Source organism: Polypterus senegalus, chromosome 17 (genome assembly GCF_016835505.1).
Source record: "Polypterus senegalus isolate Bchr_013 chromosome 17, ASM1683550v1, whole genome shotgun sequence".
NCBI lineage: Eukaryota > Metazoa > Chordata > Cladistia > Polypteriformes > Polypteridae > Polypterus > Polypterus senegalus.
The window spans coordinates 60,360,697-60,384,040 of record NC_053170.1 but is presented as its reverse complement, the minus strand read 5'-3'; the positions used below and the strand labels follow the sequence as shown (position 1 = coordinate 60,384,040).

At 37.0% G+C, this 23,344-nt stretch overlaps 1 protein-coding gene across 1 annotated transcript in view; it reads right to left on the bottom strand.

Moving 5' to 3' along the window:
* cenpx (centromere protein X) overlaps positions 1-23,344 on the bottom strand; it is a 98,302-nt gene that overhangs the window by 32,117 nt on the left and 42,841 nt on the right. The window contains exon 3 of the mRNA XM_039740552.1: positions 16,663-16,716. Coding sequence (XP_039596486.1) covers positions 16,663-16,716 — 54 coding nt within the window. The remainder of the gene's footprint in view (positions 1-16,662; positions 16,717-23,344) is intronic.

The window sequence follows — 23,344 nt, the reverse complement described above, 5'->3', positions numbered from 1 at the left end:
GCTACAGCAATTTTAACTCCGTTACAAAGTGATCCAAAGTCTCGTTTATACCTCCTGTCTTCTCATTAAAGTTGTATCTCGCGAATATGGCATTCGTGTTAGGCATGACAAGCGGCAACGGGAGCGTGTCTATAAACTTAATTTAAACTTACGCTTTGTTTCCACAGTAGATGCACTTATGAATATGCTTGTATGCATTTTTTCTTCAGCACTCTTTGGAGCTCTTCCTTGTTTTCTACGTACTGCGTTCACAGTCAGTTCACGTGATTACGTGGGAGGCGTGATGATGCGACACGCAACTCCGCCTCCCACGGCCATCGAGCTGCAGTCTATTACAGTAGATGGATAAAAATAGGTTCCAGTTATGACCATTAGGCGTAGAATTTCAAAATGAAACCTGCCCAACTTTTGTAAGTAAGCTGTAAGGAATGAGCCTGCCAAATTTCAGCCTTCTACCTACACGGGAAGTTGGAAAATTAGTGATGAGTGAGTGAGTGAGTCAGTCAGTGAGGGCTTTGCCTTTTATTAGTATAGACTAGCAAAATACCCGCGCTTCGCAGCGGCGAAGTACAGTTTTAAAATTTTTATTAAGAAGAAAATTAAACCTTTTTAAACTGAGGGAAAATTACTAATAATTATTTGTTAAGGATCTCTTTGTATACCACATTGTGAGTTCGGCCCTCCAGTTGTAATATGACCAAGCTGTGCGCTGAGCTTACTCTTGAGCATGCAACGTACAGTTGGCCATGTGAACAGTAATCTTGTTTCAAATCTCACAGCTTGGATTGCTGCTATCATAATCGGTTTGAGTTTCACGGTTTGTTTCAATTACGACAGTATTTGTGGGACTTGTGTTGAAGAGACATTCGGCATCTGTCAAGCGTTGTAAGTATACAACCGGTTTCATTGATAACTTCACATCCAGCTTTTGAGAGTTTAAACATTCATAAACATCAAAGTGTCCACTACTGAAATCGTCACCTGTCAATCTAAGATGTTTAAGAGGCATTGGCAGTTGTCGAAAGGTGTAAAATATTTGGCCATTTCGGTACACTTGAAAGCGTCAACCGAACAATTCAGCAGCAGCCATCAGCTTACATGCAGATGCATAGGTGAAGGGCTTAAGCATTTCACTCTTATAGTGCTCCTGTGTAGTATAATTATCTCCTGTACCGTCATCAGTCCACACCTTGAATCTGTTCCAGTCATTCAATACATAAGACACAATTTTCCTCCGGATATGAAGAGTGAGCCTGATATGGCCGTTTAATATGTAACAAAGAGAATGGAAAAGGTAGGTGCCATCTCCAGGCATGAAAACCACTCGGTAAGTGACAGTTCTTTGATCGATGGTGATCACCTCGATAGACATGTTAATGGGGGTACGGTTGGAATGATAAAGGAAATGGGTACCTGAACAATGTAAAGTAAGTCTAAAATACCTACACAATAACTATAATCATAATAAATGAACAATAAAACAGCGGAGAAGCCGTGGATTAAATAAAATGTAGTTATCAGCAGTGAGACGTGAATCCCGTGGCGAAGCAAGGAAGGGAATGTAGAGACTGGAGCGACGGACGGCCTTATATAGGCAGGCAGCCAACAACGTGGGAGGCGTTGGGTTGGGGACCGCGCCGCCTCACACGGTGACCGAGCTGCAGGCTATGGACGTATATATGTACGTAAGTAGGATTCAGTTAGCGTTGGGAACCCGCGTACCAAATTTCTTGAAGATGTGCCCATAAGTAACAAAGACCATTGAAAAGTTCAATATGGCGTCCGACAGTGGCATCATACCACCGAAATAAGGACCAAATTTCAGCCTTCTACCTACACGGGAAGTTGGAGAATTAGTGACGTTGGAAAGTTCAATATGGCGGCTGACAGTGGCATCATACCACCAAAATAAGTACGTATATTGGTTTCGGTTAGCGCAGGGAAGCCGCCTACCAAATTTTGTGAAGATGGGGCCATGAATAAGAAAGTTCAACATGGCGGACGTTGTTGACCATTATGCATAGAATTTCTAAATGAAACCGGCTTACCTTTTGTAAGTAAGCTGTATGGAATGAGCCTGCCAAATTTCAGCCTTCTACCTACACGGGAAGTTGGAGAATTAGTGATGTTGGAAAGTTCAATATGGTGGCGACAGTGGCGTCATACCACGAAATAAGTAATGCACATTGGTTTTGGTTAGCGCAGGGAAGCCACCTACCAAATTTCGTGAAAATGGGGTCAGCCTTCTACCTACACGGGAAGTTGGAAAATTAGTGACGTTGGAAAGTTCAATATGGCGGCCGACAGTGGCGTCATACCATCGAAATAAGTACGTACATCGGTTTTGGTTAGCGCAGGGAAGCCGCCTACCAAATTTCCTGAAGATGGGGCCATAAATAAGAAAGTTCAACATGGCGGAAGTTGTCAACAGTTATCGACCGTTATGACCGTTACGTGTAGAATTTCGAAATGAAACCTGCTTAACTTTTGTAAGTAAGCTGTAAGGAATAAGCCTGCCAAATTTCAGCCTTCTACCTACACGGGAAGTTGGAGAATTAGTGATGAGTGAGTGAGTGAGGGTTTTGCCTTTTATTAGTATAGATGAACATGTAAGCAATACAGTACAGTTAGTCATTAAATATACGTACATTGTACACTATGGTAGGCAAAGAGTTTCGCATTACAGTACCCAAATGATTTCTTACAAGGCCCGTTATTGAATGAAAGAGGAGACTCAAACAATCTGAGTGGGATTTTCATTCTCTTCGGCTATGATTGGCTGCTGCTAATGTGGTGTAATCTTGCAAGAACAGCAAGCGTGGGTCCCCGATGCATCTCAGTTCTCTGAATATTGAGTACCTTGCTTGTGGTCCAATTGTTGTGAGCAATCATTTTGTGAACTTTTCATTTTGTTTTAAGCCCTACGATGGCTCCCAAACGTCCTGCATCTTCTAAGCCTTCTGGTAGTAGTGAGCCTAAGCACTAGAGGAAGACCTTGACCATTCAGGAGAAGGTAAAACTCTTGGATATGCTTCGGGAAGGAAAGTGTTACGCAGACGTCACTCGCCATTACAAGTTTCCATGTGTTTAAAGCATGTGGGAGGGGTACTTCAAGGCTTAAACTATAAAAAAAAAAAATTTTATTTATATGGTCTCTCTATACCACGGATTTTGACCTATTGCTGATGGGTCTGGAACGTAACTTCCATGATAGGCGGGTATCACTGTAAGACAATTTCTGTACTTTGACTGGATGTGTACCACTTGGATTAAAACCTACTCAACAAGGTATGAGGTGGGTAATGCAAGGAGCAAGCAAAAGTTGGACCTTCTTCCACAGCATAAGAAAACACTCACCATATAAAGACCAAATCAACTGCAAGCCAGATGTACAAAATGTTGTCTGGGCCTCCTCATCATTTTGTATATCAATAAGATTCTTCTGAATTATGGTCTCATTTTGGAGCACATGTATCCGGAACGGCTCCACCACCTGGTCAGGGCCATCCAGACTCCAAATAGAAAATATCACAGCAGCAAGACAAGTCATCTCCGAGTGCTATATACCTATCCTGAATAAACTCTATAATGGTAGCAAATACTTCTCAAAAAAAAACCAAAAAAAAAAAAAACAAGTGAGATAATCGACTATAGACAGCCCACATACCTCAGTATGGTACAACAGAAACCAAAATGTCTCGGCATTGTTGCTGCACAATTGTGTGAAGAGAAGGTTATTCAGGGCATTTGCATTAGTGGTGAAATTCAGGGATTCACAAAGTACAGGACTTATGTTTTTGCCACAAGATTGTGAAAGAACACAGAGACCTGTGAGGACATGTGGCATACTCTCTTAAATTAATGTGGTGAACCCACAGTAACAGCCAACCATGGAGGTGGCACCATCAGCAGCACATGCAATTGTGCTATTTATAGTTATGGACTTCTCATTGAGGTATTCCTCAAATGAAGTAGAAACTGCCAGACCTAGCAAGGCCCTATGAAATCGGTTTTATTTTTTCACAAATTCAGTTTAATATTTTTTTGATTTTCCATTTTCACCGTTTTATTTTTTCATCGATTTGGATTTTTACTTTTTTTTTTTTTTACTGTAAGAAAGTAGTAACAGCTTCAACAAAACAAACAATAATGAACTGGCACTTTACATTCCTTTTAATGAAACAGCATACTAGCACAACTGAACCTTATTTTGCAGTTCCATTCATCAGGTTGGAGCCCAGATCCCCCATGATGCTGCATGCTGAGACTGCAGTAGGATAGTGAGTGCTCTCCAGTATTGTAAGAGCTTTTACAAGTTTGATGCATCCTTCTAAGATAAAGGTGAACTTCACTTTTAGAAAAAAGAAAGAGTGACCCGCTTTTAAGGGCTTGTTGCATCAGAGGAAAAGCCTGCTCCTCTGCCCAGGTTTGTAGGTGGCAAGTTTGTAAGGGAAAAGTCAAAGTGGACCTTGCAAGCCTTATCACTGCAAGGCAAAACATTTATTAAATCCTGAAACATCATTGTTAATTTTTAAAAGGGAACCCGTTAACAACCAGTTCCGTTCACTAATAACATTTTTCTATGGACAAAATTACCTGTGTAATTTAACCAGTTAAATGATTCACAGTAAATACATCTTGTACAATTAGAACTGCCTACATAAAAGAATTACCATACAACCAAATGTTTACTCGCCTATCACTATGATGAGAACTATGTGGTATCAGCTATCAGTGGTTTCATTAACTACAACGGCGTCAAAATGTTGTTCAAAGACACGGAGCAAATGATTTTGACGAAGACTGTTCTCATTTTCTAGCAGCATGCCTCCTTGTTTACAATGCTTAATAAAGAAAGGACGCATCTTCGTCATTTTTTTGAGCGGTATGTCTGACTCACTTGGACACAAACTGGTGTCTTGCATCTGACGATTTTGTTGTTTCCTCTGTTGTTACCTGAAGGGAACACTTTTTGATCTTAATTTTCTCTCTTCTTGATATTGATTTTAGATTTCACATGGTCATTGCAAGTATATTTTTGCATCCAGTCTATTGTATGCTGCCAAATTTACAGAAAAGTTGTTCTCCAGATTCATAAAAGTGGCCAGGATATTGTTGTGCCCTCAGTTTTGCAGTTAAGCTTGTGTTTCTTATTTTTTTCAACGTAATTAGGGTTATCTGATACTGCTTACTTCAACATTTCTGTCTCGTGCAGCTGGCTAATTCGAGTGCCTTTAACGAGAAAATATATGGGAAATACGCGCACAAACAGATAGAGAGGCACGATTGATTTCTACGAAGAATTGCGTTTGCTTAAAAAACAGCAAACTAGAAAATATTATCTGAATGATAGAACTATATATAATTCAATCATTTAATTTATTGGGATGTTTTGTAACAGTCACCCCTTCAGTCTCTAAATTCTGCACATTTCTGTTTTTAAATCTAAAATCTGTTTTCAGCGTTAATTCCGTGATTCAGTCTGTGTTTTCCACATCGTGGAAATCATTGGGCCCTAACGGTCAGCAAAGTAGTGAACATAAGCCATTAAGAAGGCTTTGCTGCAATCTTTTGTTATATCATTCAAGGTCCCTAAATTCCTAATATTTACAGGAGTACTTAGTAATTTATTCCGTGTGTCTATTTCTAATACTTAAGAAAAGTCCAACCGTCTCCTTGTGTTTTTGTTAAAAAATGTATTTTAAAAGTAACAGCTGGGAATCATTGTAGTACTTCCTCTCATATTAAACACTTCAATCATGTCACCTCTTAATCTTAGATTGTTTAAAACAGTTAAACCACTTGAATCTTTCCTCATAGCTCATACATCTTTGTCCAGGAATGAGCCCACTCATAATCCCTTGGAGGTTCTCATGCACTGCAACATTTTGTTTGTAATATAGAGACCAATACTATACACAATACTTCAGGCAAGGTTATTGCACTGTCTTAGAGGACTTAAGCATAACCCGCTTGAACTTGTAATGTACACAATTTTATATATAATTTAACATTTTGTTGACCTTCTCAGTGGCAGTCTGTCATGATTCCTAGGTCCTTCTCATAAGAGGTACTTTCAAATTTCAGACCTAAAATTGTGTATTAAAATCTAAAATTTTTACTTCATATATACAATACTCTATATATTTTACTTACATTCAATTTTACTTGACACAAACCTGTCTACACCTAGTGCCCTATGGAATCCATTTATTTTTCACAAATTACATTTTATTTTTTTGATTTTCGGTTTTAACTGCGCAATTACAATTATTATTAACTGTCACCCCTTCAGTCTCTAAATTTTGTTTTTAACTCTAAAATCCATTTTTAAGAGTTAATTCCGTGATTCCGTCTGTGTTTTCCGCATTCTGGATATCATAGGGCCCTGCATGCCTGTATTCTGTCAAATTCCCTCTGTAACAATTTGACTGATTCTAGATTATCTGCCATTCCACCTAGTTTGCAACCATCTGCAAACTTAACCATCTTGTTATATATATTGTTACACTACAAGCATATGGTAACAATCTCTTTAGGACAACTTTTGCCTTCTCTGCAAAATTTCTCTCTAACCTGCTTTTTATCTTTTCTAATATTCATTTCAAAGGTTGCTCTTATACATACTATGGTTAGAACCGAGTTATTATTAGTCTTACACAACTGTTCTTTTTTCTTTTGGATCTTCTTTGTCAACTCATTATGTACTCACTGCTTGTCCTAACGTTAATGCATTTCAGATACTGGTATTTTTCTGCACGATTTCAGCTAAAAAAGTATTCAAATAGCATAATTTCTTGAACTCTGTTTCTGAAAAAATCAGCTTTGTTGATGTAAATACCTTAAGCATTTAGATAGATAGATAGATAGATAGATAGATAGATAGATAGATGTACATTTAACCAGCAGGGAGCTGTCACACCTTTACTTGAATATACAGCAAGCAAGCAGTGATGCTAACAGTCATCCTACATTAACTCCCTTCTTCAGATTAAAAGAACAGATAGCCTCCTTCATCAAGCAGGTTAATTCTGGTGGAGAGAATACAGAAAGTGAGTACATGGCCACGTCAGTGACTTGTTTTAAATTATTCCCGTTTCAACCATAGGGTGACAGACACGATATGCCATTAGCCTGCAAAGTTGCAGTTGAACTAACAGCGGCCAGCCAATTCCTACCTGTTTTAGCAGAGTTTAGGCACACAGCACAGTTGGTGGAGTGGTTTAGTGCCTGTTTGGGGCACTAGTCAAAATAAGTGTTTTGTAAAGGTAAAGTACATGGAGTGTTTAATACAACTATAATTAACCAATTCCAAAGTAAATGCACTGTAAATACTGAATGTACAGTGATAAGGAAAGAAATTCAGCTATTTCCTTTGCTTTAACTAAGGACAAGGAGGAGGTTGGGATCATGTGCCTTAACTAAAATACATACAATATTTTTACAAAACAAATAAAAAAACAAAATACACACACCCACACAAAGTCTAAATATACACTACAGTTACTACTAAAAATGAAAAATGGATAAAAGTTAGCAAGTCCTAGTATTGTAAATGAAAGCAGATGAACCAGCTCAATTGGGACTATTCTTAAAAAGTAAACCAAATCACTCTCACTGATGAGCCCAGAAAGCAAACTGACAGCTGTGGGAAGTGAAGGGAGAAATGTCCAAAATACTTTGCTGTCGAGTGTAACTAGATCAGAGGTGATCATAGATTTTTCTTTTTTGGTGGATGACTGTGAGATGTTTGTGGAGAAGATTGCAATTCAGATGTCTGCAGACGATTCTCTGTTTTTCATGATTGAAATGCATAGTCCTTTTCAGATTATATATGCCAGAACCAGATGATAAGACAACAGAAAATTCTCACTTTCATGAAAGGGTTAATACATTTACTTAAATCAAATTTCACCTGCCACAAATCTATCCAACCAAGCCTGTATACCGTCCAAGTCTCTGTGTTATTATTTAATGGACTCAAGATTATCTGTCAATCTGCTTGGTATCATCTGCAAACGTAACCAGCCTGTTATGTATATTTCTATCCAAACCATTTATACATATTAAAAATAGCAAAGGTCCTAGCTCTGACCCCTGTGAGACACCACTCTTAACATAACCCAATTCTGATAAGGTTCCTCGTACCATAACCCTAGGCTTCCTGTCTCTGGGCCAATTTTGCACACTACACCCTGAATTCCCACTCCCTTTAGTTTGATGCCCAACCACTCATGTGGTACCTTATCAAATGCTTTCTGAAAGTCAAGATATGCACTACTTTGATTGCATCATTTTATTGCTTTCACATAGAACCCATGCTAACTGCTCACCAAAACTCATGTTCTTGCCAAGTGTTCCATCTTTTCCTTAATAATTTCTACGATTATTTTACCTATATGCACAGTATGCTTACTGGGCTGTAGTTGTTTGGATCTGCCCGATAACGCTTTTAATATAACAGGAAAATATTTGCCATTTTCTAGTCCTTCTGAATTTCCCAAATGCAACAGTAAATCCCTGAACTTTGATCAATGCCACACAAACTTGACATTGTTTGAAAAAAGAAAGCATTCACTTTTTTCATTTAAATCTAGTATAATCAGAAGTCACTTCCTTCTTTAAAAATTTAAGTGACAAAACATTCTTTATATTTAGCCATCTTATACATGTTTCAGGGAAAAGAACCTTTAGACTGCTGTATATATCTAACAGCAAACATATTCTTTAAAACCAGATGAAACATTGTCTCTGGTGCCCTCTTATGTTAAATATGCAGATTCTGATTCAAAAAACACACTGATAGAAATGGTAAAATAAAAATGGTAAATATTGTCATAACATGTTAAAATAATAATAGAATGATGAAAAGAACTCCGCTTTTTTCAGTTAAAACTTTTTTTTTGCACGTACCTTATTGGCATCATGTTACCAAACCAAAATGCAATAAACCCTATCAGTTAAAAAAGGTTTGCTGCTGGTTGAAAGTGTCATGAAGACTAGACGTTGGCTGAGGTACAAGATGTCAACAGACCTAAAGGTGCCCTCCCAAATTAGACTTGATTATGAACCAAAGCATTCAAACTGTCAACTCCAATTGTCCCCTGAATTGGGTTAAGTTCACTTGGAGGGAAAAATTAACATGCAGACTTCAAATGCTAAAAACGTGATTAAACTACACACTAAACAAATGAAACAAGTATAAAATGTTGGTATCATTAGTTTTACTTTCAGGCTCTCCTTTATATACTAGTATAACCCAAAGAAAGAAAGATCCTTATTCTCTATGACCAATATGCAATAAGACATATAATTAGAGAGCGTAGAGGTATGCCAATAAAAACAATTAACACAACATACCCCTTTCTCTGAGAGATGTATTCTGCTTGAGCTTGGTGCGTCTAGGTCTAGCCCTGCAGCTTCAGGCAGGTGGTAGTAAAAACATGTAGATGGAAGGTAATTCACCACAAGTCACTATAATTAACTACCTCAAAGCGAACATTAAAGGTTGTGCTCTTCTTTCTCAATTCAAAGACTTCTACCACATGACTAAGATGGTTTCAATGCTCTGAGTGTGCAATCAGTGCAGAACGTTATAAAAAAAATAAACTGAACTGAACTGATGCAAGATGGATATGGCTCTATATACAATCGGTAAGAAACAAATCAAAAAATTAGAAACAGCCAGGAGTAAAACCAGGACTTGAAGTAATTTGTATATTCTGAAGCCTGTTCTGATTGAAGCATACAAGGCACTAGTGCACATTACTGTGATGCCCCATGCAAAGGCAACCTTGCATAGACTTAAGGCTCTGGGCATCTGGAGTTGTAACTGAACAGACCAGTAGGTGAGTATGTGACAAACAAGGCCAAAATATTGCCTGTAGAAACAGAACGCCTGGTTTATTCAAGCAAGTGCCAAATATATATAAAGCAGTGTTTTGCAATTATTAAACACAGTTCATTTTAAAATTAAAATTAGAAACAAGCAAAAAAAATAGGTGCAAGTGAATATATATAGTAGCTCCCAATCAGACAGTGAAGTAAAAAGAAAAACAAACAAAAAGAATGTTCTTTCTCCTTCAGGTAACACAGTTCACAACTTATGCAAAGAAAAACAATCAAAAATCAAAATGTGAAAGTCAGAAACTAAAGAAAAAAAATGCACACCACAAAAACCCTAATCAGTTGGAGGTATTATAAATCATAAATGGATTTATATAATAAAACATGCCCCACACTCCTCCTAATGTCAGGAGCTTAGAAGTCACCAAAATGTCTAGCAATGGCCAAAAGACAATCTCTGATGGTGGCTCTTCTCTTTCATATGGCAAGCTCTTTCTACCGGGCCAGTATGTCTCCTGGACTAAACCAATCATTGCACAGATGCTCACCACAAGTCACTCTCTAATCAGATAAATATATTATATCTTTTTACTCACATTCTTCCATATGCTGAAGCAGGCATGCACCCAAATATCACATATTCACTTCTACTGGGAAGTAATTCTTACACAATCACCGCATTGACCCTTTTTGGGGCACTTCTCTGTCAAAAACACCAGGTAAGTGAATTTACCTTCAACAACTACTTACATTTTTATTAAACAGCTACAAATAACTACTAAAACTATATCAGAATTTAATCAGTGATGTGACCTGTCACAATTACAACAAAAGGATATGATCAAAGTGGAGCATATGATATTATTTATCTTGACTTTCAGACAGCATTTGATAAGGTGCCACATGAGAGGTTGGGCATCAAACTAAAAAGAAGTGGGAGTTGAGGGTGATGTTTTTAGATGGGTGCAGAATTGGCTCAGATGCAGGAAGCAAAGGGTGATTTTCCAAGGAACCTTATCAGAATTGGTCGATGTTAGGAGTGGTGTTCCAGAGGGGTCAGTGCTAGGGCTGCTGCTATTTTTAACATATATAAATGATTTAGACAGGAATATAAGTAACAAGCTAGTTAAGCTTGCTGATGATACCAAGATAGGTGGATTACCAGATAATTTGCAATCCATTATATAATTACAAAAGGACTTTGGTAGCATACAGGTCTGGGTAGATTTGTGGCAGATGAAATTTAATATTACTAAATGTAAATTATTACACATAGGAAGTAAAAATGTTAGGTTTGAATACACAATGGGTGGTCTGAAAATTTGAGAGTACACCTTATGGGAAGGATTTAGGAGTTATAGTGGACTCTGAGCTATCATTTTCCAGACAGATATCAGAAGCAATTCAGAAGGAAAACAGAATTATAGGTTACATAGGACGATGTGTGGAGTACAAGTCCAAGGAGGTTATGCTTAAGCTTTATAATGCACTGGTGAGGCCGCATCTGTAGTACTGTATGCAGTTTTAATCTTCAGGAAACAAAAAGGACATAGCAGCGCTAGAAAATGTCCAGAGAAGAGAGACTATGCTGATTCTAGGGCTACAGGGGATGAATTATGAAGACAGATTAAAATAGATCAGCCTTTTCAGTTTAAGCAAAAGAAGATTAAGAGGTGACATAATTGAAGTGTTTCAAATTATGAAGGGAATTAGTACAGTGGGTCAAGACTGTTATTTTAAAATAAGTTCATCAAATACTGGGGACACAGTTGGAAACTTGTTAAGGGTAAATTTCACATAAACATTAGGAAGTTTTTCTTTATACAAAGAACGATAGACAATTGGAACAAGCTACCAAGTAGTGTGATAGACAGTAAGACTTTAGGGACTTTCAAAACCTGACAATGTTTTTTTGGAAGAAATAAGTGGATAGGACTGGCGAGCTTTGTGGGGCTGAATGGCCTGTTCTAGTCTAGATTGTTCTAATGTTCATTTTTCGTTAAAATGTAGCACAGTATCCCAACATGAATTTTGAGTTTTTCGTCACATCTCTTTCCCACAAAAAAGGAAAAGTCCTGTGTATAAGTAAGTCATCTCAGTTTTTATCTTCATTTTTGTGAATATAAGATAAATTATTACAAAATGTAAAGTGCCCTGAAAAAGTATTTAGCTCCTATCCCTTTTTAAATGGTTGTCACAACTTGGAATTTTACTCATGTCAACAGGGAAGCACATCACTGACAGTGGTCAGAGATGGGCTTTGCACAGCTGATGGATGGACGTCTCCATTTACCTCACGTTGCAAAGTGTTTGCCTCTGATCCAGAGAATGCAGGTTCACAGCTCACCACTGGCAGTTCAACAAAGCATAAATGAGAACAGAGATGGTTTGTGGTGTGAGTCCACAGCTATTTAATTGACTATCTTCTTCTTTCAGCTGCTCCCGTTAGGTTGCCACAGCAGATCATCTTCTTCCATAAGCTATTTGACTATAAGAGTGGGTGGGATTTGTACTGTGCATGGTTGGATTTTATTGCTGCTCTTTCACTGCAGAGAAAAGATGGGGGCTGACATAGAAAGAGAGATCAGTGGACATCACAAGGAAAATGCACTGGTAACAGCGCTCTATGGGGTTGACGGATGGAGCACTCCAAGAAGCTCACGCCAACTTTAGAGGGCTTCCCTAATGTAGCCAGTCTGGTTAAAGTTTTTTATTTTTTTGCACTTCTATATGATGGTCTTTTAACATTCCAGGTTAGCTCCAGCTGTTACAACTGCCCATGCACCTGGCACCATTGGTAACATAACAGGGAGGAGCTAGGTAAATGAGGACACAAACAAGCAAGAGCAACGTGCAAAAAGTCTAGTACTTTATTTAACCATCCAGGAGTTCAAAACCCGTAAGTGCACAAATGCAGCATCATCATATAAATAAATAATCAATGACATCAGTGCTCATCATGAGTTAAAACCATCAATAAATAATTAATTAAAACCAACCAGCATGTAGACGTTGAGTTCTTTTTCTTCTTTTGTTCTTCAGCCTAGCGTATCTTTCTCCCTTGTCTCCCCAGCTTACCAAACTGGATGACATTCTATGCTAAAATTTTATGCTTTCAGTTTACACTTGAAAGACTAAACAGTGTACACAGAAAAATTGGATTTATAAAACTGTATGTGCCAAGCCAAGTTCCTTAACATATTATAAGTCAAATTAAAACTGTGCACAAGCATTTAGCTAGTCCTTGTCACCTTCCGTCAATAACCATATACGGATTGAAAAAAGCCTTTTTTGAATATTCATGGTCTAATCACCATATACATTTGTTCTTGATGGCTTTAATACAAACCATGGGAGAACATAGGAAATTTAACTTCAGTGAATGAGAGTTTGAGGTATTACTGACATAGGTGGAGTTGGCATCCACAACAGATGCACTGTTACTAAAATATAGCCTCAAATAAAGTACATTTATTCATCAATTGTTAAAGCCACATTTAATGTAAATATGTCACTAAGAAGTGAATTAGATGCTGCTGTTGGGTATTTGGAGGAGGTAGCTTTTCAATGTGAACTGGCTGAATTGTCAAGAATCTCAGTCATCCCCAAACCGTATTACAACCCCGATTCCAATGACGTTGGGATGTATGTTGTGTAAAACGTAAATAAAAACAGAATACAATGATTTGCAAATCCTTTTCAACCTATATTCCATTGAATACACTACGAAGACAAGATATCTAATGTTCAAACTGATAAACTTTATTGTTGTTTTGCAAAGCTTCACTCATTTTGAATTTGATGCCTGCAACATGTTCCAAAAAAGCTGGGACAGGGGCATGTTTACCACTGTGTTATATCACCTTTCCTTTTAACAACACTCACTTCAGTTGCTCAACAGTCTGGGGTCTCCGTTGTTGTATTTTGCGCTTCATAATGCGCCACACATTTTCAATGGGAGACAGGTCTGGACTGCAGGCAGGCCAGTCTAGTGCCCGCACTCTTCTACTACGAAGCCACGCTGTTGTAAAACATGCGGAATGTGGTTTTGCATTGTCCTGCTGAAATAAGCAGGGACGTCCTTGAAAAAGACGTTGCTTGGATGGCAGGATATGTTGCACCAAAACCTGTATGTACCTTTCAGCATTAATGGTGCCTCCGCAGATGTGCAAGTTACCCATGCCATGGGCACTAACACACCCCCATAGAATCACAGATGCTGGCTTTTGAACTTTGCGCTGATAACAATCCGGATGGTCCTTTTCCTCTTTGGCCCGGAGGACACGACATCCATGATTTCCAAAAACAATTTGAAATATGGACTCTTCAGACCACAGCACACTTTTCCACTTTGCGTCAGTCCATCTCAGATGAGCTCGGGCCCAGAGAAGCCGGTGGCGTTTCTGGGTGTTGTTGATATATGGCTTTCGCGTTGCATGGTAGAGTTTTACCTTGCACTTGTAGATGTAGCAACGAACTGTGTTAACTGACAATGGTTTTCTGAAGTATTCCTGAGCCCACGTGGTAATATCCTTTACAGAATGATGTTGGTTTTTAATGCAGTGCTGCCTGAGGGATCGAAGGTCATGGGCATCCAGTGTTGGTATTCGGCCTTGAGGCTTACGTGCAGAGATTTCTCCAGATTCTCTGAATCTTTTGATGATATTATGTACAGTAGATGATGAAATCCCTAGATTCCTTGCAATTGTACGTTGAGAAACACTGTTCTTAAACTGCTGGACTATTTGCCCACGCAGTTGTTCACAAAGGGGTGAACCTCGCCCCATCCTTGCTTGTGAACGACTGAGCCTTTTTGGGATGCTCCTTTTATACCCAATCATGACAAACACCTGCTTCCAATTAACCTGTTCACCTGTGGAATGTTCAAAACATTTGTTTTTTGAACATTCCTCAACTTTCCCAGTCTTTTACTGCCCCTGTCCCAGCTTTTTTGGAACGTGTTGCAGGCATCAAATTCAAAATGAGTGAAGATTTGCAAAACAACAATAAAGTTTATCAGTTTGAACATTAGATATCTTGTCTTCGTAGTGTATTCAATTGAATATAGGTTGAAAGTGATTTGCAAATCATTGTATTCTGTTTTTATTTACATTTTACACAACACCCCAACTTCATTGGAATTGGGGGTTGTATGCCATCTGTATGGGACTGAATAATTACGATGTTACCCAGATACAGTACATCCAATTTCCTTACCATCAGGGTGAGCAAGTTGAGATCAAGTGAATTTACATGGACTGCTAATTTTCCCAATGTAAGCAGCATACACATTGCGTTAAAAGGCACCATTACAGAATTAATTTTCTTTTGTAAACATAAAGCACTTTTATTCAAGCAATATACACTAATATGTAATCTGATACGCAAATGTGTGTTGCTAACATTGTGGCCCAGATAACTCCATGATTACTTTATTTAATCAAATTGCATTAATAACATGAATGATGTCTAGAAAGGACTGGACATAAATACTGGACTAAAGCAATCCAAGACTTATTTGCCTAAAAGCTGGAAAAAGCTAATGCCCTGACCGAATTTCTTAATACAGTAGATTTTTTCCTCCCACCGCAACCTTCTTCCAATGACCAGCCACTCCACACCATCCCTACTTTATCAACAACTACTACCATGACAGCTGGAATGGCCAGTGACAAGTCCACCTCCGACCACCAGTATGGGCTGTCCATAACTGAAGAAGTAAGGAGACTACTGAGGAAGCTATGTAAAGGAAAGCTGCAGGACCACATTAGCAGTATTACCAACATTGAAGACGGCTATACTGAGAGAACATGTAAGTTAACTGTAATAGGACCCTGCTCAGGACAAAGTGGGTTTATAAAATGGATGGACACTGATGTGTCACTAAAATGCACCATGAAACAATTTTTTGTTCACGTTATTGACCTGCTGCCTGGATTTGCTAAAATGTCAACACCACCAAGGTCTGCGTTGAACTTATAGATGGTAATGCTAATCCAATTTTCATGCCAAGTTTGTGTTTTATAAATCCCAACTTTTGCATTAAGAAATGCAAATTTAAGAAAGCCATTAAGAAATGGCTTACACATGTTTCTGAGTAGAAGCAAGTTTTATATTTGAGGCTCTAGGAGACTTGGCTCAAATCTGGCCATTGTTGAAGGCTAGGTGGACATGTTCTCTCTGTACCTGGATAGGCTTTTCTCCAGGTACTTCAGTATTTCACTTACATCACAATGACAACCATGTTAGTTTCACAGACCTAAATGACCCAGGTTTGTGAGTATGTGTTCATAGCCTAAGATGTTCTGGAGCCCCAGGGCAAGATTGGCTCCTGCACTTGATAATGCCTGACACTGACGTTGGTCGCCATGATACTAAAAGTTTAAAAAAACAGCTTTAGGAATCCTAGCCAAACAATTTTCTTATAACATAGTTTAAGCTGTTTGCACTCTTAATTTTAGCAATTATTCAGTCACTGTAATAAACATTTTTCCAGTCATATATAATTAGAATACTACTCTTAAAATGTTTCTACTTTTAAGAATTCATCCTTACACAGTTGCTTTATAATTCTTTCTTCTTCAATAATTCTGGCAATGCAGTGACCAAATAAACTAATAAATTCTTTAATTCTCACATCAAATTTCATACAGTTCTAATTTTTCCTTCAAGAGACAAAATATGAAATATGATGTGATCTTTACAACATTAGCTCTAAATCATACTATATACTGGAAAACAAAAAGGTAAACAATTTTATACATTAAATAATAACAATTAAGCTTTAAAATAATCATAGTTTAAACATTCACTCACCCATGACAAAAAGCTTGAGCAGTTCTGAAATCAGAATCAGTGCATCATTGCTCACTGTGCATAAAGCAAATACAGCAAATGTGTTAGTGACAAAAACGTGTGCAATTTATTAAAAAATATTAATCCACTCTCTTACACCATTAAACTTGACTGCTTAGATATTCAGTTACAAAAGCTGAAGTGTCCATGCTTTTATACATTTTTAGTGTAAGTCTGTATCAATTCAGGTTTATTGAAACTGCTGTTAGATCATTTTTTAAAACTTACATCTAAATTCTAATGCCTCAAACAACACTGTATACAAAAATACCATGCAATATACTGTATACATAAATATATAAACTTCAATATATTTATACAATTTTAATAAATTCTGTTTTAAAAACACCCAAGTATTAATTAAATGCAATAATTCAGTTAATTCTTATTAGACACACTTCCACTCAAGTGCTAATCATATTATACAATAATTATTGAATATTAAAAAAATAAGGAGAAACAAAATATAATGCTGAACATTAATAATAAATATATATTAATATCACACATATACGCATTATTTACAACAGTAGGAATAATCAAGCCAGGACTAAAGACATAAACAAAACTGCAGACTCCATTTTCCACTGTTCAGCTAATCATCCAGCACTTGTCTACTAAGACAATAGTACCGGCCTAAGGCTATGAACTCTACAGATAATTGAGTCATCGTTATAACAGAATGATGCAGAACAATACCATGTTAGTGGCTATGCATGCTTCAGGAAAGACAGACATGGAAGGAAAGGTGGCAGTGTGGCACTATATCTTAAAAATAATATTCTGTCCACAAAATCAAGACAGAAGAATGAAACATTGGCAGAAACATTGTTTTGTTAAGCTACTATATTAAGGAAATATCCAGAGTTTTGATGAGTGAAGTTTGCCACGAGACACCAAATTCTTATATGTTATGCAAAATCGTATTATTCATTCAAATAAGACATATGTGCAATAAAGATGATGTAGTGATTAGGGATGTCATGATACCAGACTTTCTGAATTTAATACCGGTATCAGTAAAATTTGACAATAGTTTATATCTACTTGATACCATACAAAAAGCAGAATTCCCTCTTGTTTTATTAAAAGCATCTCCATTATTCAAGAGAACAATATAGTGCCTTTTCATGTAATAGAATATAAAATATATACATTCTAATAATAACAGCAGCTTTAAAATAATGCTATATCCATCAATTAATTACAGTTACATCTTTTAAGTAAACTAGAATTGGAATTCATTTATATCAAAATACATATAGACCTTGAATTTAATTTGTAATAGGTATGGGGATTTCACCCAGTATAACAGCAAGTATGAAGAATGTTATAATCTTGGGGGATTTTAGCATAGTGTTTCTAAAGAATGGTATCAGGATGGACTATTTGATTGATCTTACTATGTGAACATACACTCACCTAGGGCTGGGCGATTTTTTCGATTAATTCGAATTTACGTTTTAAGACGATTTATTTTTTTTTATTAAATCGAGGTATAGCGATTTTTTTCAATTTTTATTTATTAATTTTTTAATTATTTTTTTTAATAAAAAATTAGATACATTGTAATTGCACCTATGGCAGAATAATTAAGAGGCTTGTCCGACTCCGAACACATGATGGGCCGCCTAATTAACCTCTCACCTGTGAGTACAGTGCTCTATGAAGGAACGTAATAGGCTACAGAAATAATATCATAGAGATGGACGGCTCTTCACGTCAGGATGACCTTGTGCCAAAGAAAGGTAGTAACGTTTCCTCTGTGGTTTGGAAATGGTTCGGATTCGAGAGTTCAGACGTCGAACAAACTTTTGTCAAATGCAAAATATGCAGAAAGTCAGTTTCAACCGGCAGTGGCAGCACCACTAATTTATTCCAACATTTGCGACAAAGGCACCAAGCTGAATGGGAAGAATGCTCAAAGTTAAGAGATGAAAACAAGCCAAATCCAAGTGCAAAAAGTCCACCTAAAATTGCAAAATGCCAGATGTCATTAGCGGTATCATTTTCCAATTCCGTTCCATACGACAAAAAGGCGCCCCGATGGAAAGAAATGACAGATGCTGTGGCGTTTCATATCGCTAAGGACATGGTTCCCATACACACCATCGAAAAGCCAGGGTTCATAAAAATGCTACACACTGCTGATCCAAGATACAAGTTGCCGAGCCGCAAATATTTCAAAGACGTAGCTATTCCCCGAATGTACACTGAAACACGTGAAAAAGTAGCGGAGCAGCTTGAAAGGGCATCTTTTTTTTCTACTACTAATGACCTGTGGAATAGTCGTACTCTTCAGCCTTACATGAGCCTTACAGCCCATTATGTTGACGCAGAATGGAAACTGCGAAGTTTTTGCCTTCAGACATGTTATTTTCCTGACGATCACACTGGGGAAATAATTGGTCATGGGCTTAAAGATGCGCTGGCGTCTTGGAAGCTTGTGGAGGATCGACAGGTGTGCGTGACCACTGACAGTGGAACGAACATGATCAAAGCAGTGAAGATGAACGACTGGACCCATCTTCAGTGCTTTGGACATCGTCTTTACAATGCCATTGGTAAGTATGATTAATAATTCAAGCATTAAAATCGCAGTTATTCAGATGTTATTTCATTAATAGCTGAAATGATGATGATTATTATTGTTTTGCTTTTGTAATAACAGTGCCAATCACTTAACATGAGTTTGTTGGTTATAGATTCATATTCTGCAGTTATGAAGGAGAAAGCTGTTTACAATATTTCTGTCAAAGTACAATGAACTGCAATTTCAAATCTTTTTTTTTGTTTGTTTTTGTTTACTGTTGAAAATTTGCATAACTTTTTGAGTTGACTGATGTACAGTAATGTTTACATTGGTTAAAATGGTTATTTTCTTACTATATATTCAGAAATATTTAATGTTTAATTCAAATTGCACAATATTTACTTTCATATTTCATTCAAATCTTCTGCAAAGATATTTAACTCGTGAATTTGTTTTACATTTATTTACACCTTGTTGACCAATTTATGTATGGCATGGCCATTAAAAATACAATGTTCCTTAACCAGATGGTTTTTTAAGTTACTTATAAAGAGAATGTTACTTAAGTCATGTTGTTGTAATGTTTTAAGTTGACTAGTTACACAATAAAAAAAATCGAAATCGAAATCGTGAATCGGTGAAACTTTATGAAAAAACCTAGATTTTTTTTTTTGCCTTATCGCCCAGCCCTACACTCACCTAAAGGATTATTAGGAACACCTGTTCAATTTCTCATTAATGCAATTATCTAAACAACCAATCACATGGCAGTCGCTTCAATGCATTTAGGGGTGTGGTCCTGGTCAAGACAATCTCCTGAACTCCAAACTGAATTTCAGAATGGGAAAGAAAGGTGATTTAAGCAATTTTGAGTGTGGCATGGTTGTTGGTGCCAGATGGGCCAGTCTGAGTATTTCACAATCTGCTCAGTTACTGGGATTTTCACGTACAACCATTTCTAGGGTTTACAAAGAATGGTGTGAAAAGGGAAAAACGTCCAGTATGCGGCAGTCCTGTGGGCGAAAATGCCTTGTTGATGCTAGAGGTCAGAGGAGAATGGGCCGACTGATTCAAGCTGATAGAAGAGCAACTTTGACTGAAATAACTACTCGTTACAACCGAGGTATGCAGCAAAGCATTTGTGAAGCCACAACACGCACAACCTTAAGGCAGATGGGCTACAACAGCAGAAGACCCTACCGGGTACCACTCATCTCCACTACAAATAGGAAAAACAGGCTAGAATTTGCACGAGCTCACCAAAATTGGACAGTTGAAGACTGGAAAAATGTTGCCTGGTCTCATGAGTCTCGATTTCTGTTGAGACATTCAAATAGAGTCAGGATTTGGCGTAAACAGAATGAGAACATGGATCCATCATGCCTTGTTACCACTGTGCGGGCTGGTGGTGGTGGTGTAATGGTGTCGGGGATGTTTTCTTGGCACACTTTAGGCCCCTTAGTGCCAATTGGGCATCGTTTAAATGGCACGGGCTACCTGAGCATTGTTTCTGACCATGTCCATCCCTTCATGACCACCATGTACCCATCCTCTGATGGCTACTTCCAGCAGGATAATGCACCATGTCACAAAGCTCAAATCATTTCAAATTGGTTTCTTGAACATGACAATGAGTTACTGTACTAAAATGGCCCCTACAGTCACCAGATCTCAACCCAATAGAGCATCTTTGGGATGTGGTGGAACGGGAGCTTCGTGCCCTGGATGTGCATCCCACAAATCTCCATCAACTGCAAGATGCTATCCTATCAATATGGGCCAACATTTCTAAAGAATGCTTTCAGCATCTTGTTGAATCAATGCCACGTAGAATTAAGGCAGTTCTGAAGGCGAAAGGGGGTCAAACACCGTATTAGTATGGTGTTCCTAATAATCCTTTAGGTGAGTGTAACTAAATTTATTCTCTGACATTTTTTTTCCTGTAATTGAAAAAATGCTTAAAATCAATGTTAAAAAAAAAAAAAATAAATTACTATATATGTACTGATGAATTACTGAATTCCAAGATAATTCAAGATATTTTCATTTAACCAAGATCTTTAAAGATGTTTTTATTACATAGCGCTTTTAAAATCTAGTTTGTTACAGAATCACTTTGCTAAGGTTTGTAACTTTTGGCAATGTAAGACTTACTTACTTAGTGATATTTACCGTCAAATTGATTCATATTTCAAATGTCACAAATTTCTGATCTTTTAATTATCCAAATCTCTCCCTCTTTTTAACATTTGTCATAAATTTAAAGCTCCCTGGGTGAAATCAAAATTGTCAGTTTTATATTACATTACTCCATTATTTCGGAACTCTAGTAAAACAGTTTTGTTGTGCAGGTTTCAAATTATTATGCTGTAAATGAGTGATTAAACTTTATTACATATGTCGGGTACTAATCCAGAATTATAAAACTAACAACTGACATTTCCTGTAGTGGATTCACTGTAAATGAGATACATGCATTACATTTGCCAAAATATAATTCAAAAATATGACATGTGCTTTTGCTTTGTCAAATTTTAGGAATTATATAAAGGAACATTAGTATGCCTTCAAAAGCAAAACCTAGCCATGTAGTATGATGTTTGCCTGTCCTTCTTACTGTGTTTTTTGGCAATTTTGTGTTTCTGTTAACATGTCTTTTTAACAGAGAAATATTCTCTATGCTATGAAGCACTGAAACACTAAGCACATTGCATTTTGGTAATAAAAAATGGAGAAGCTCATTTCATTACCAGTGTAAACAAGACAAACAAATAATCAGGTTTTAAAATTGCCTGATTTTTACTTGCTACAAGCAGTTTCCTCCCACATTTCATAGTCCTATATTCACAATTTTGGATGTATGTAAGGTTTCCTTTCAGCCCTGAAATGCATAAGCCGGTTGCAAAATGGATGGAAGCTTGCAGGATGACAACAGTTACGTCTGTAGATGTGTTCATTACAATTACATAATAAATTTGATGATTCCAATTCCTTATTAGGACTGTGCAGGACATTGTATTAAAAAAACTTGCCATCATTTCATCTCCTCTTAGAACTTTGTGACACTATAAGTTAAACAATTACAACCCACATTTAACTGGAAAATTATTGTTTTCACAAGGTATGCACACATCTTCTTCTGAACTAACTCCAAAATGAAGTAAAAGTGTCAACAACAAAACTGTGTTTTTTATAATAATAAGCACAATTGCCACAATAGTGCACTGAAATTTTCCAGCATCGAACAGAAAGCACTTTCAGATATGACTTTTGGTATTCTTATTTTTGATGTTTGTTTATACTATAGTGCCAGTGAAGAGTGCCAAATTAATTTTCTCTCTTTTTATCATACTCCTAGTTCACTTGATATCCTTAAAAAAATACTTCATTGTTTCCGTACTAGACTGTGACAGGCTTTCCATTTTATAGGCCCCTGTGCAGCTGGCACAAAGGTAATTCATCCTCAAACTGATGAAACTTGTCAGTGCCATTATATACATTTCTGTATCATCAGCACTGTAAGCCATTTCCAAATGTAGTGTTTCCCTCACATTACCATCACATGTCATTGAACCTCCTGAAGTATGTTGTCTACTTGCAATCATACATGAGTACTACCATTACTGTAAAAAAAAAAAAAAAAGCAGGTAATATTTTTTTTTCCAGAAATGTGATATTGACTTATTACTGAAGTATCAGTTCTTGTGTAGTTATCATGAGGGACTTTAACTTTCCAAACACTGATTGGGAAATCACTATCATGAAAACAACAAAGAAAACAAAACTTGTGCTAAAAGGTGGTTTTTTCTAGTCCACATGTGGTAATTCCTATCTAAATCACATGTTTCGAACAACAAAGACAAAATAACAAAAGTAGAAGTTATTGGACTTTAAATGACAGTAATCACCAACATGGCAAAATTTGAAATAGTCTTTGAAACATAAAAATATCCAACAAAACAAATAATTATAAACTGCAAAAAGCAGACTTTATGGGAATGATTAATGTAAAAAAGACAAAATGGTAAGACCTCAGCAACTACATATGTGGTGTTACTTTGGAGACATTGTGACCTATGCTCAAAAAAAAATATCCGAAAACACAAAAGT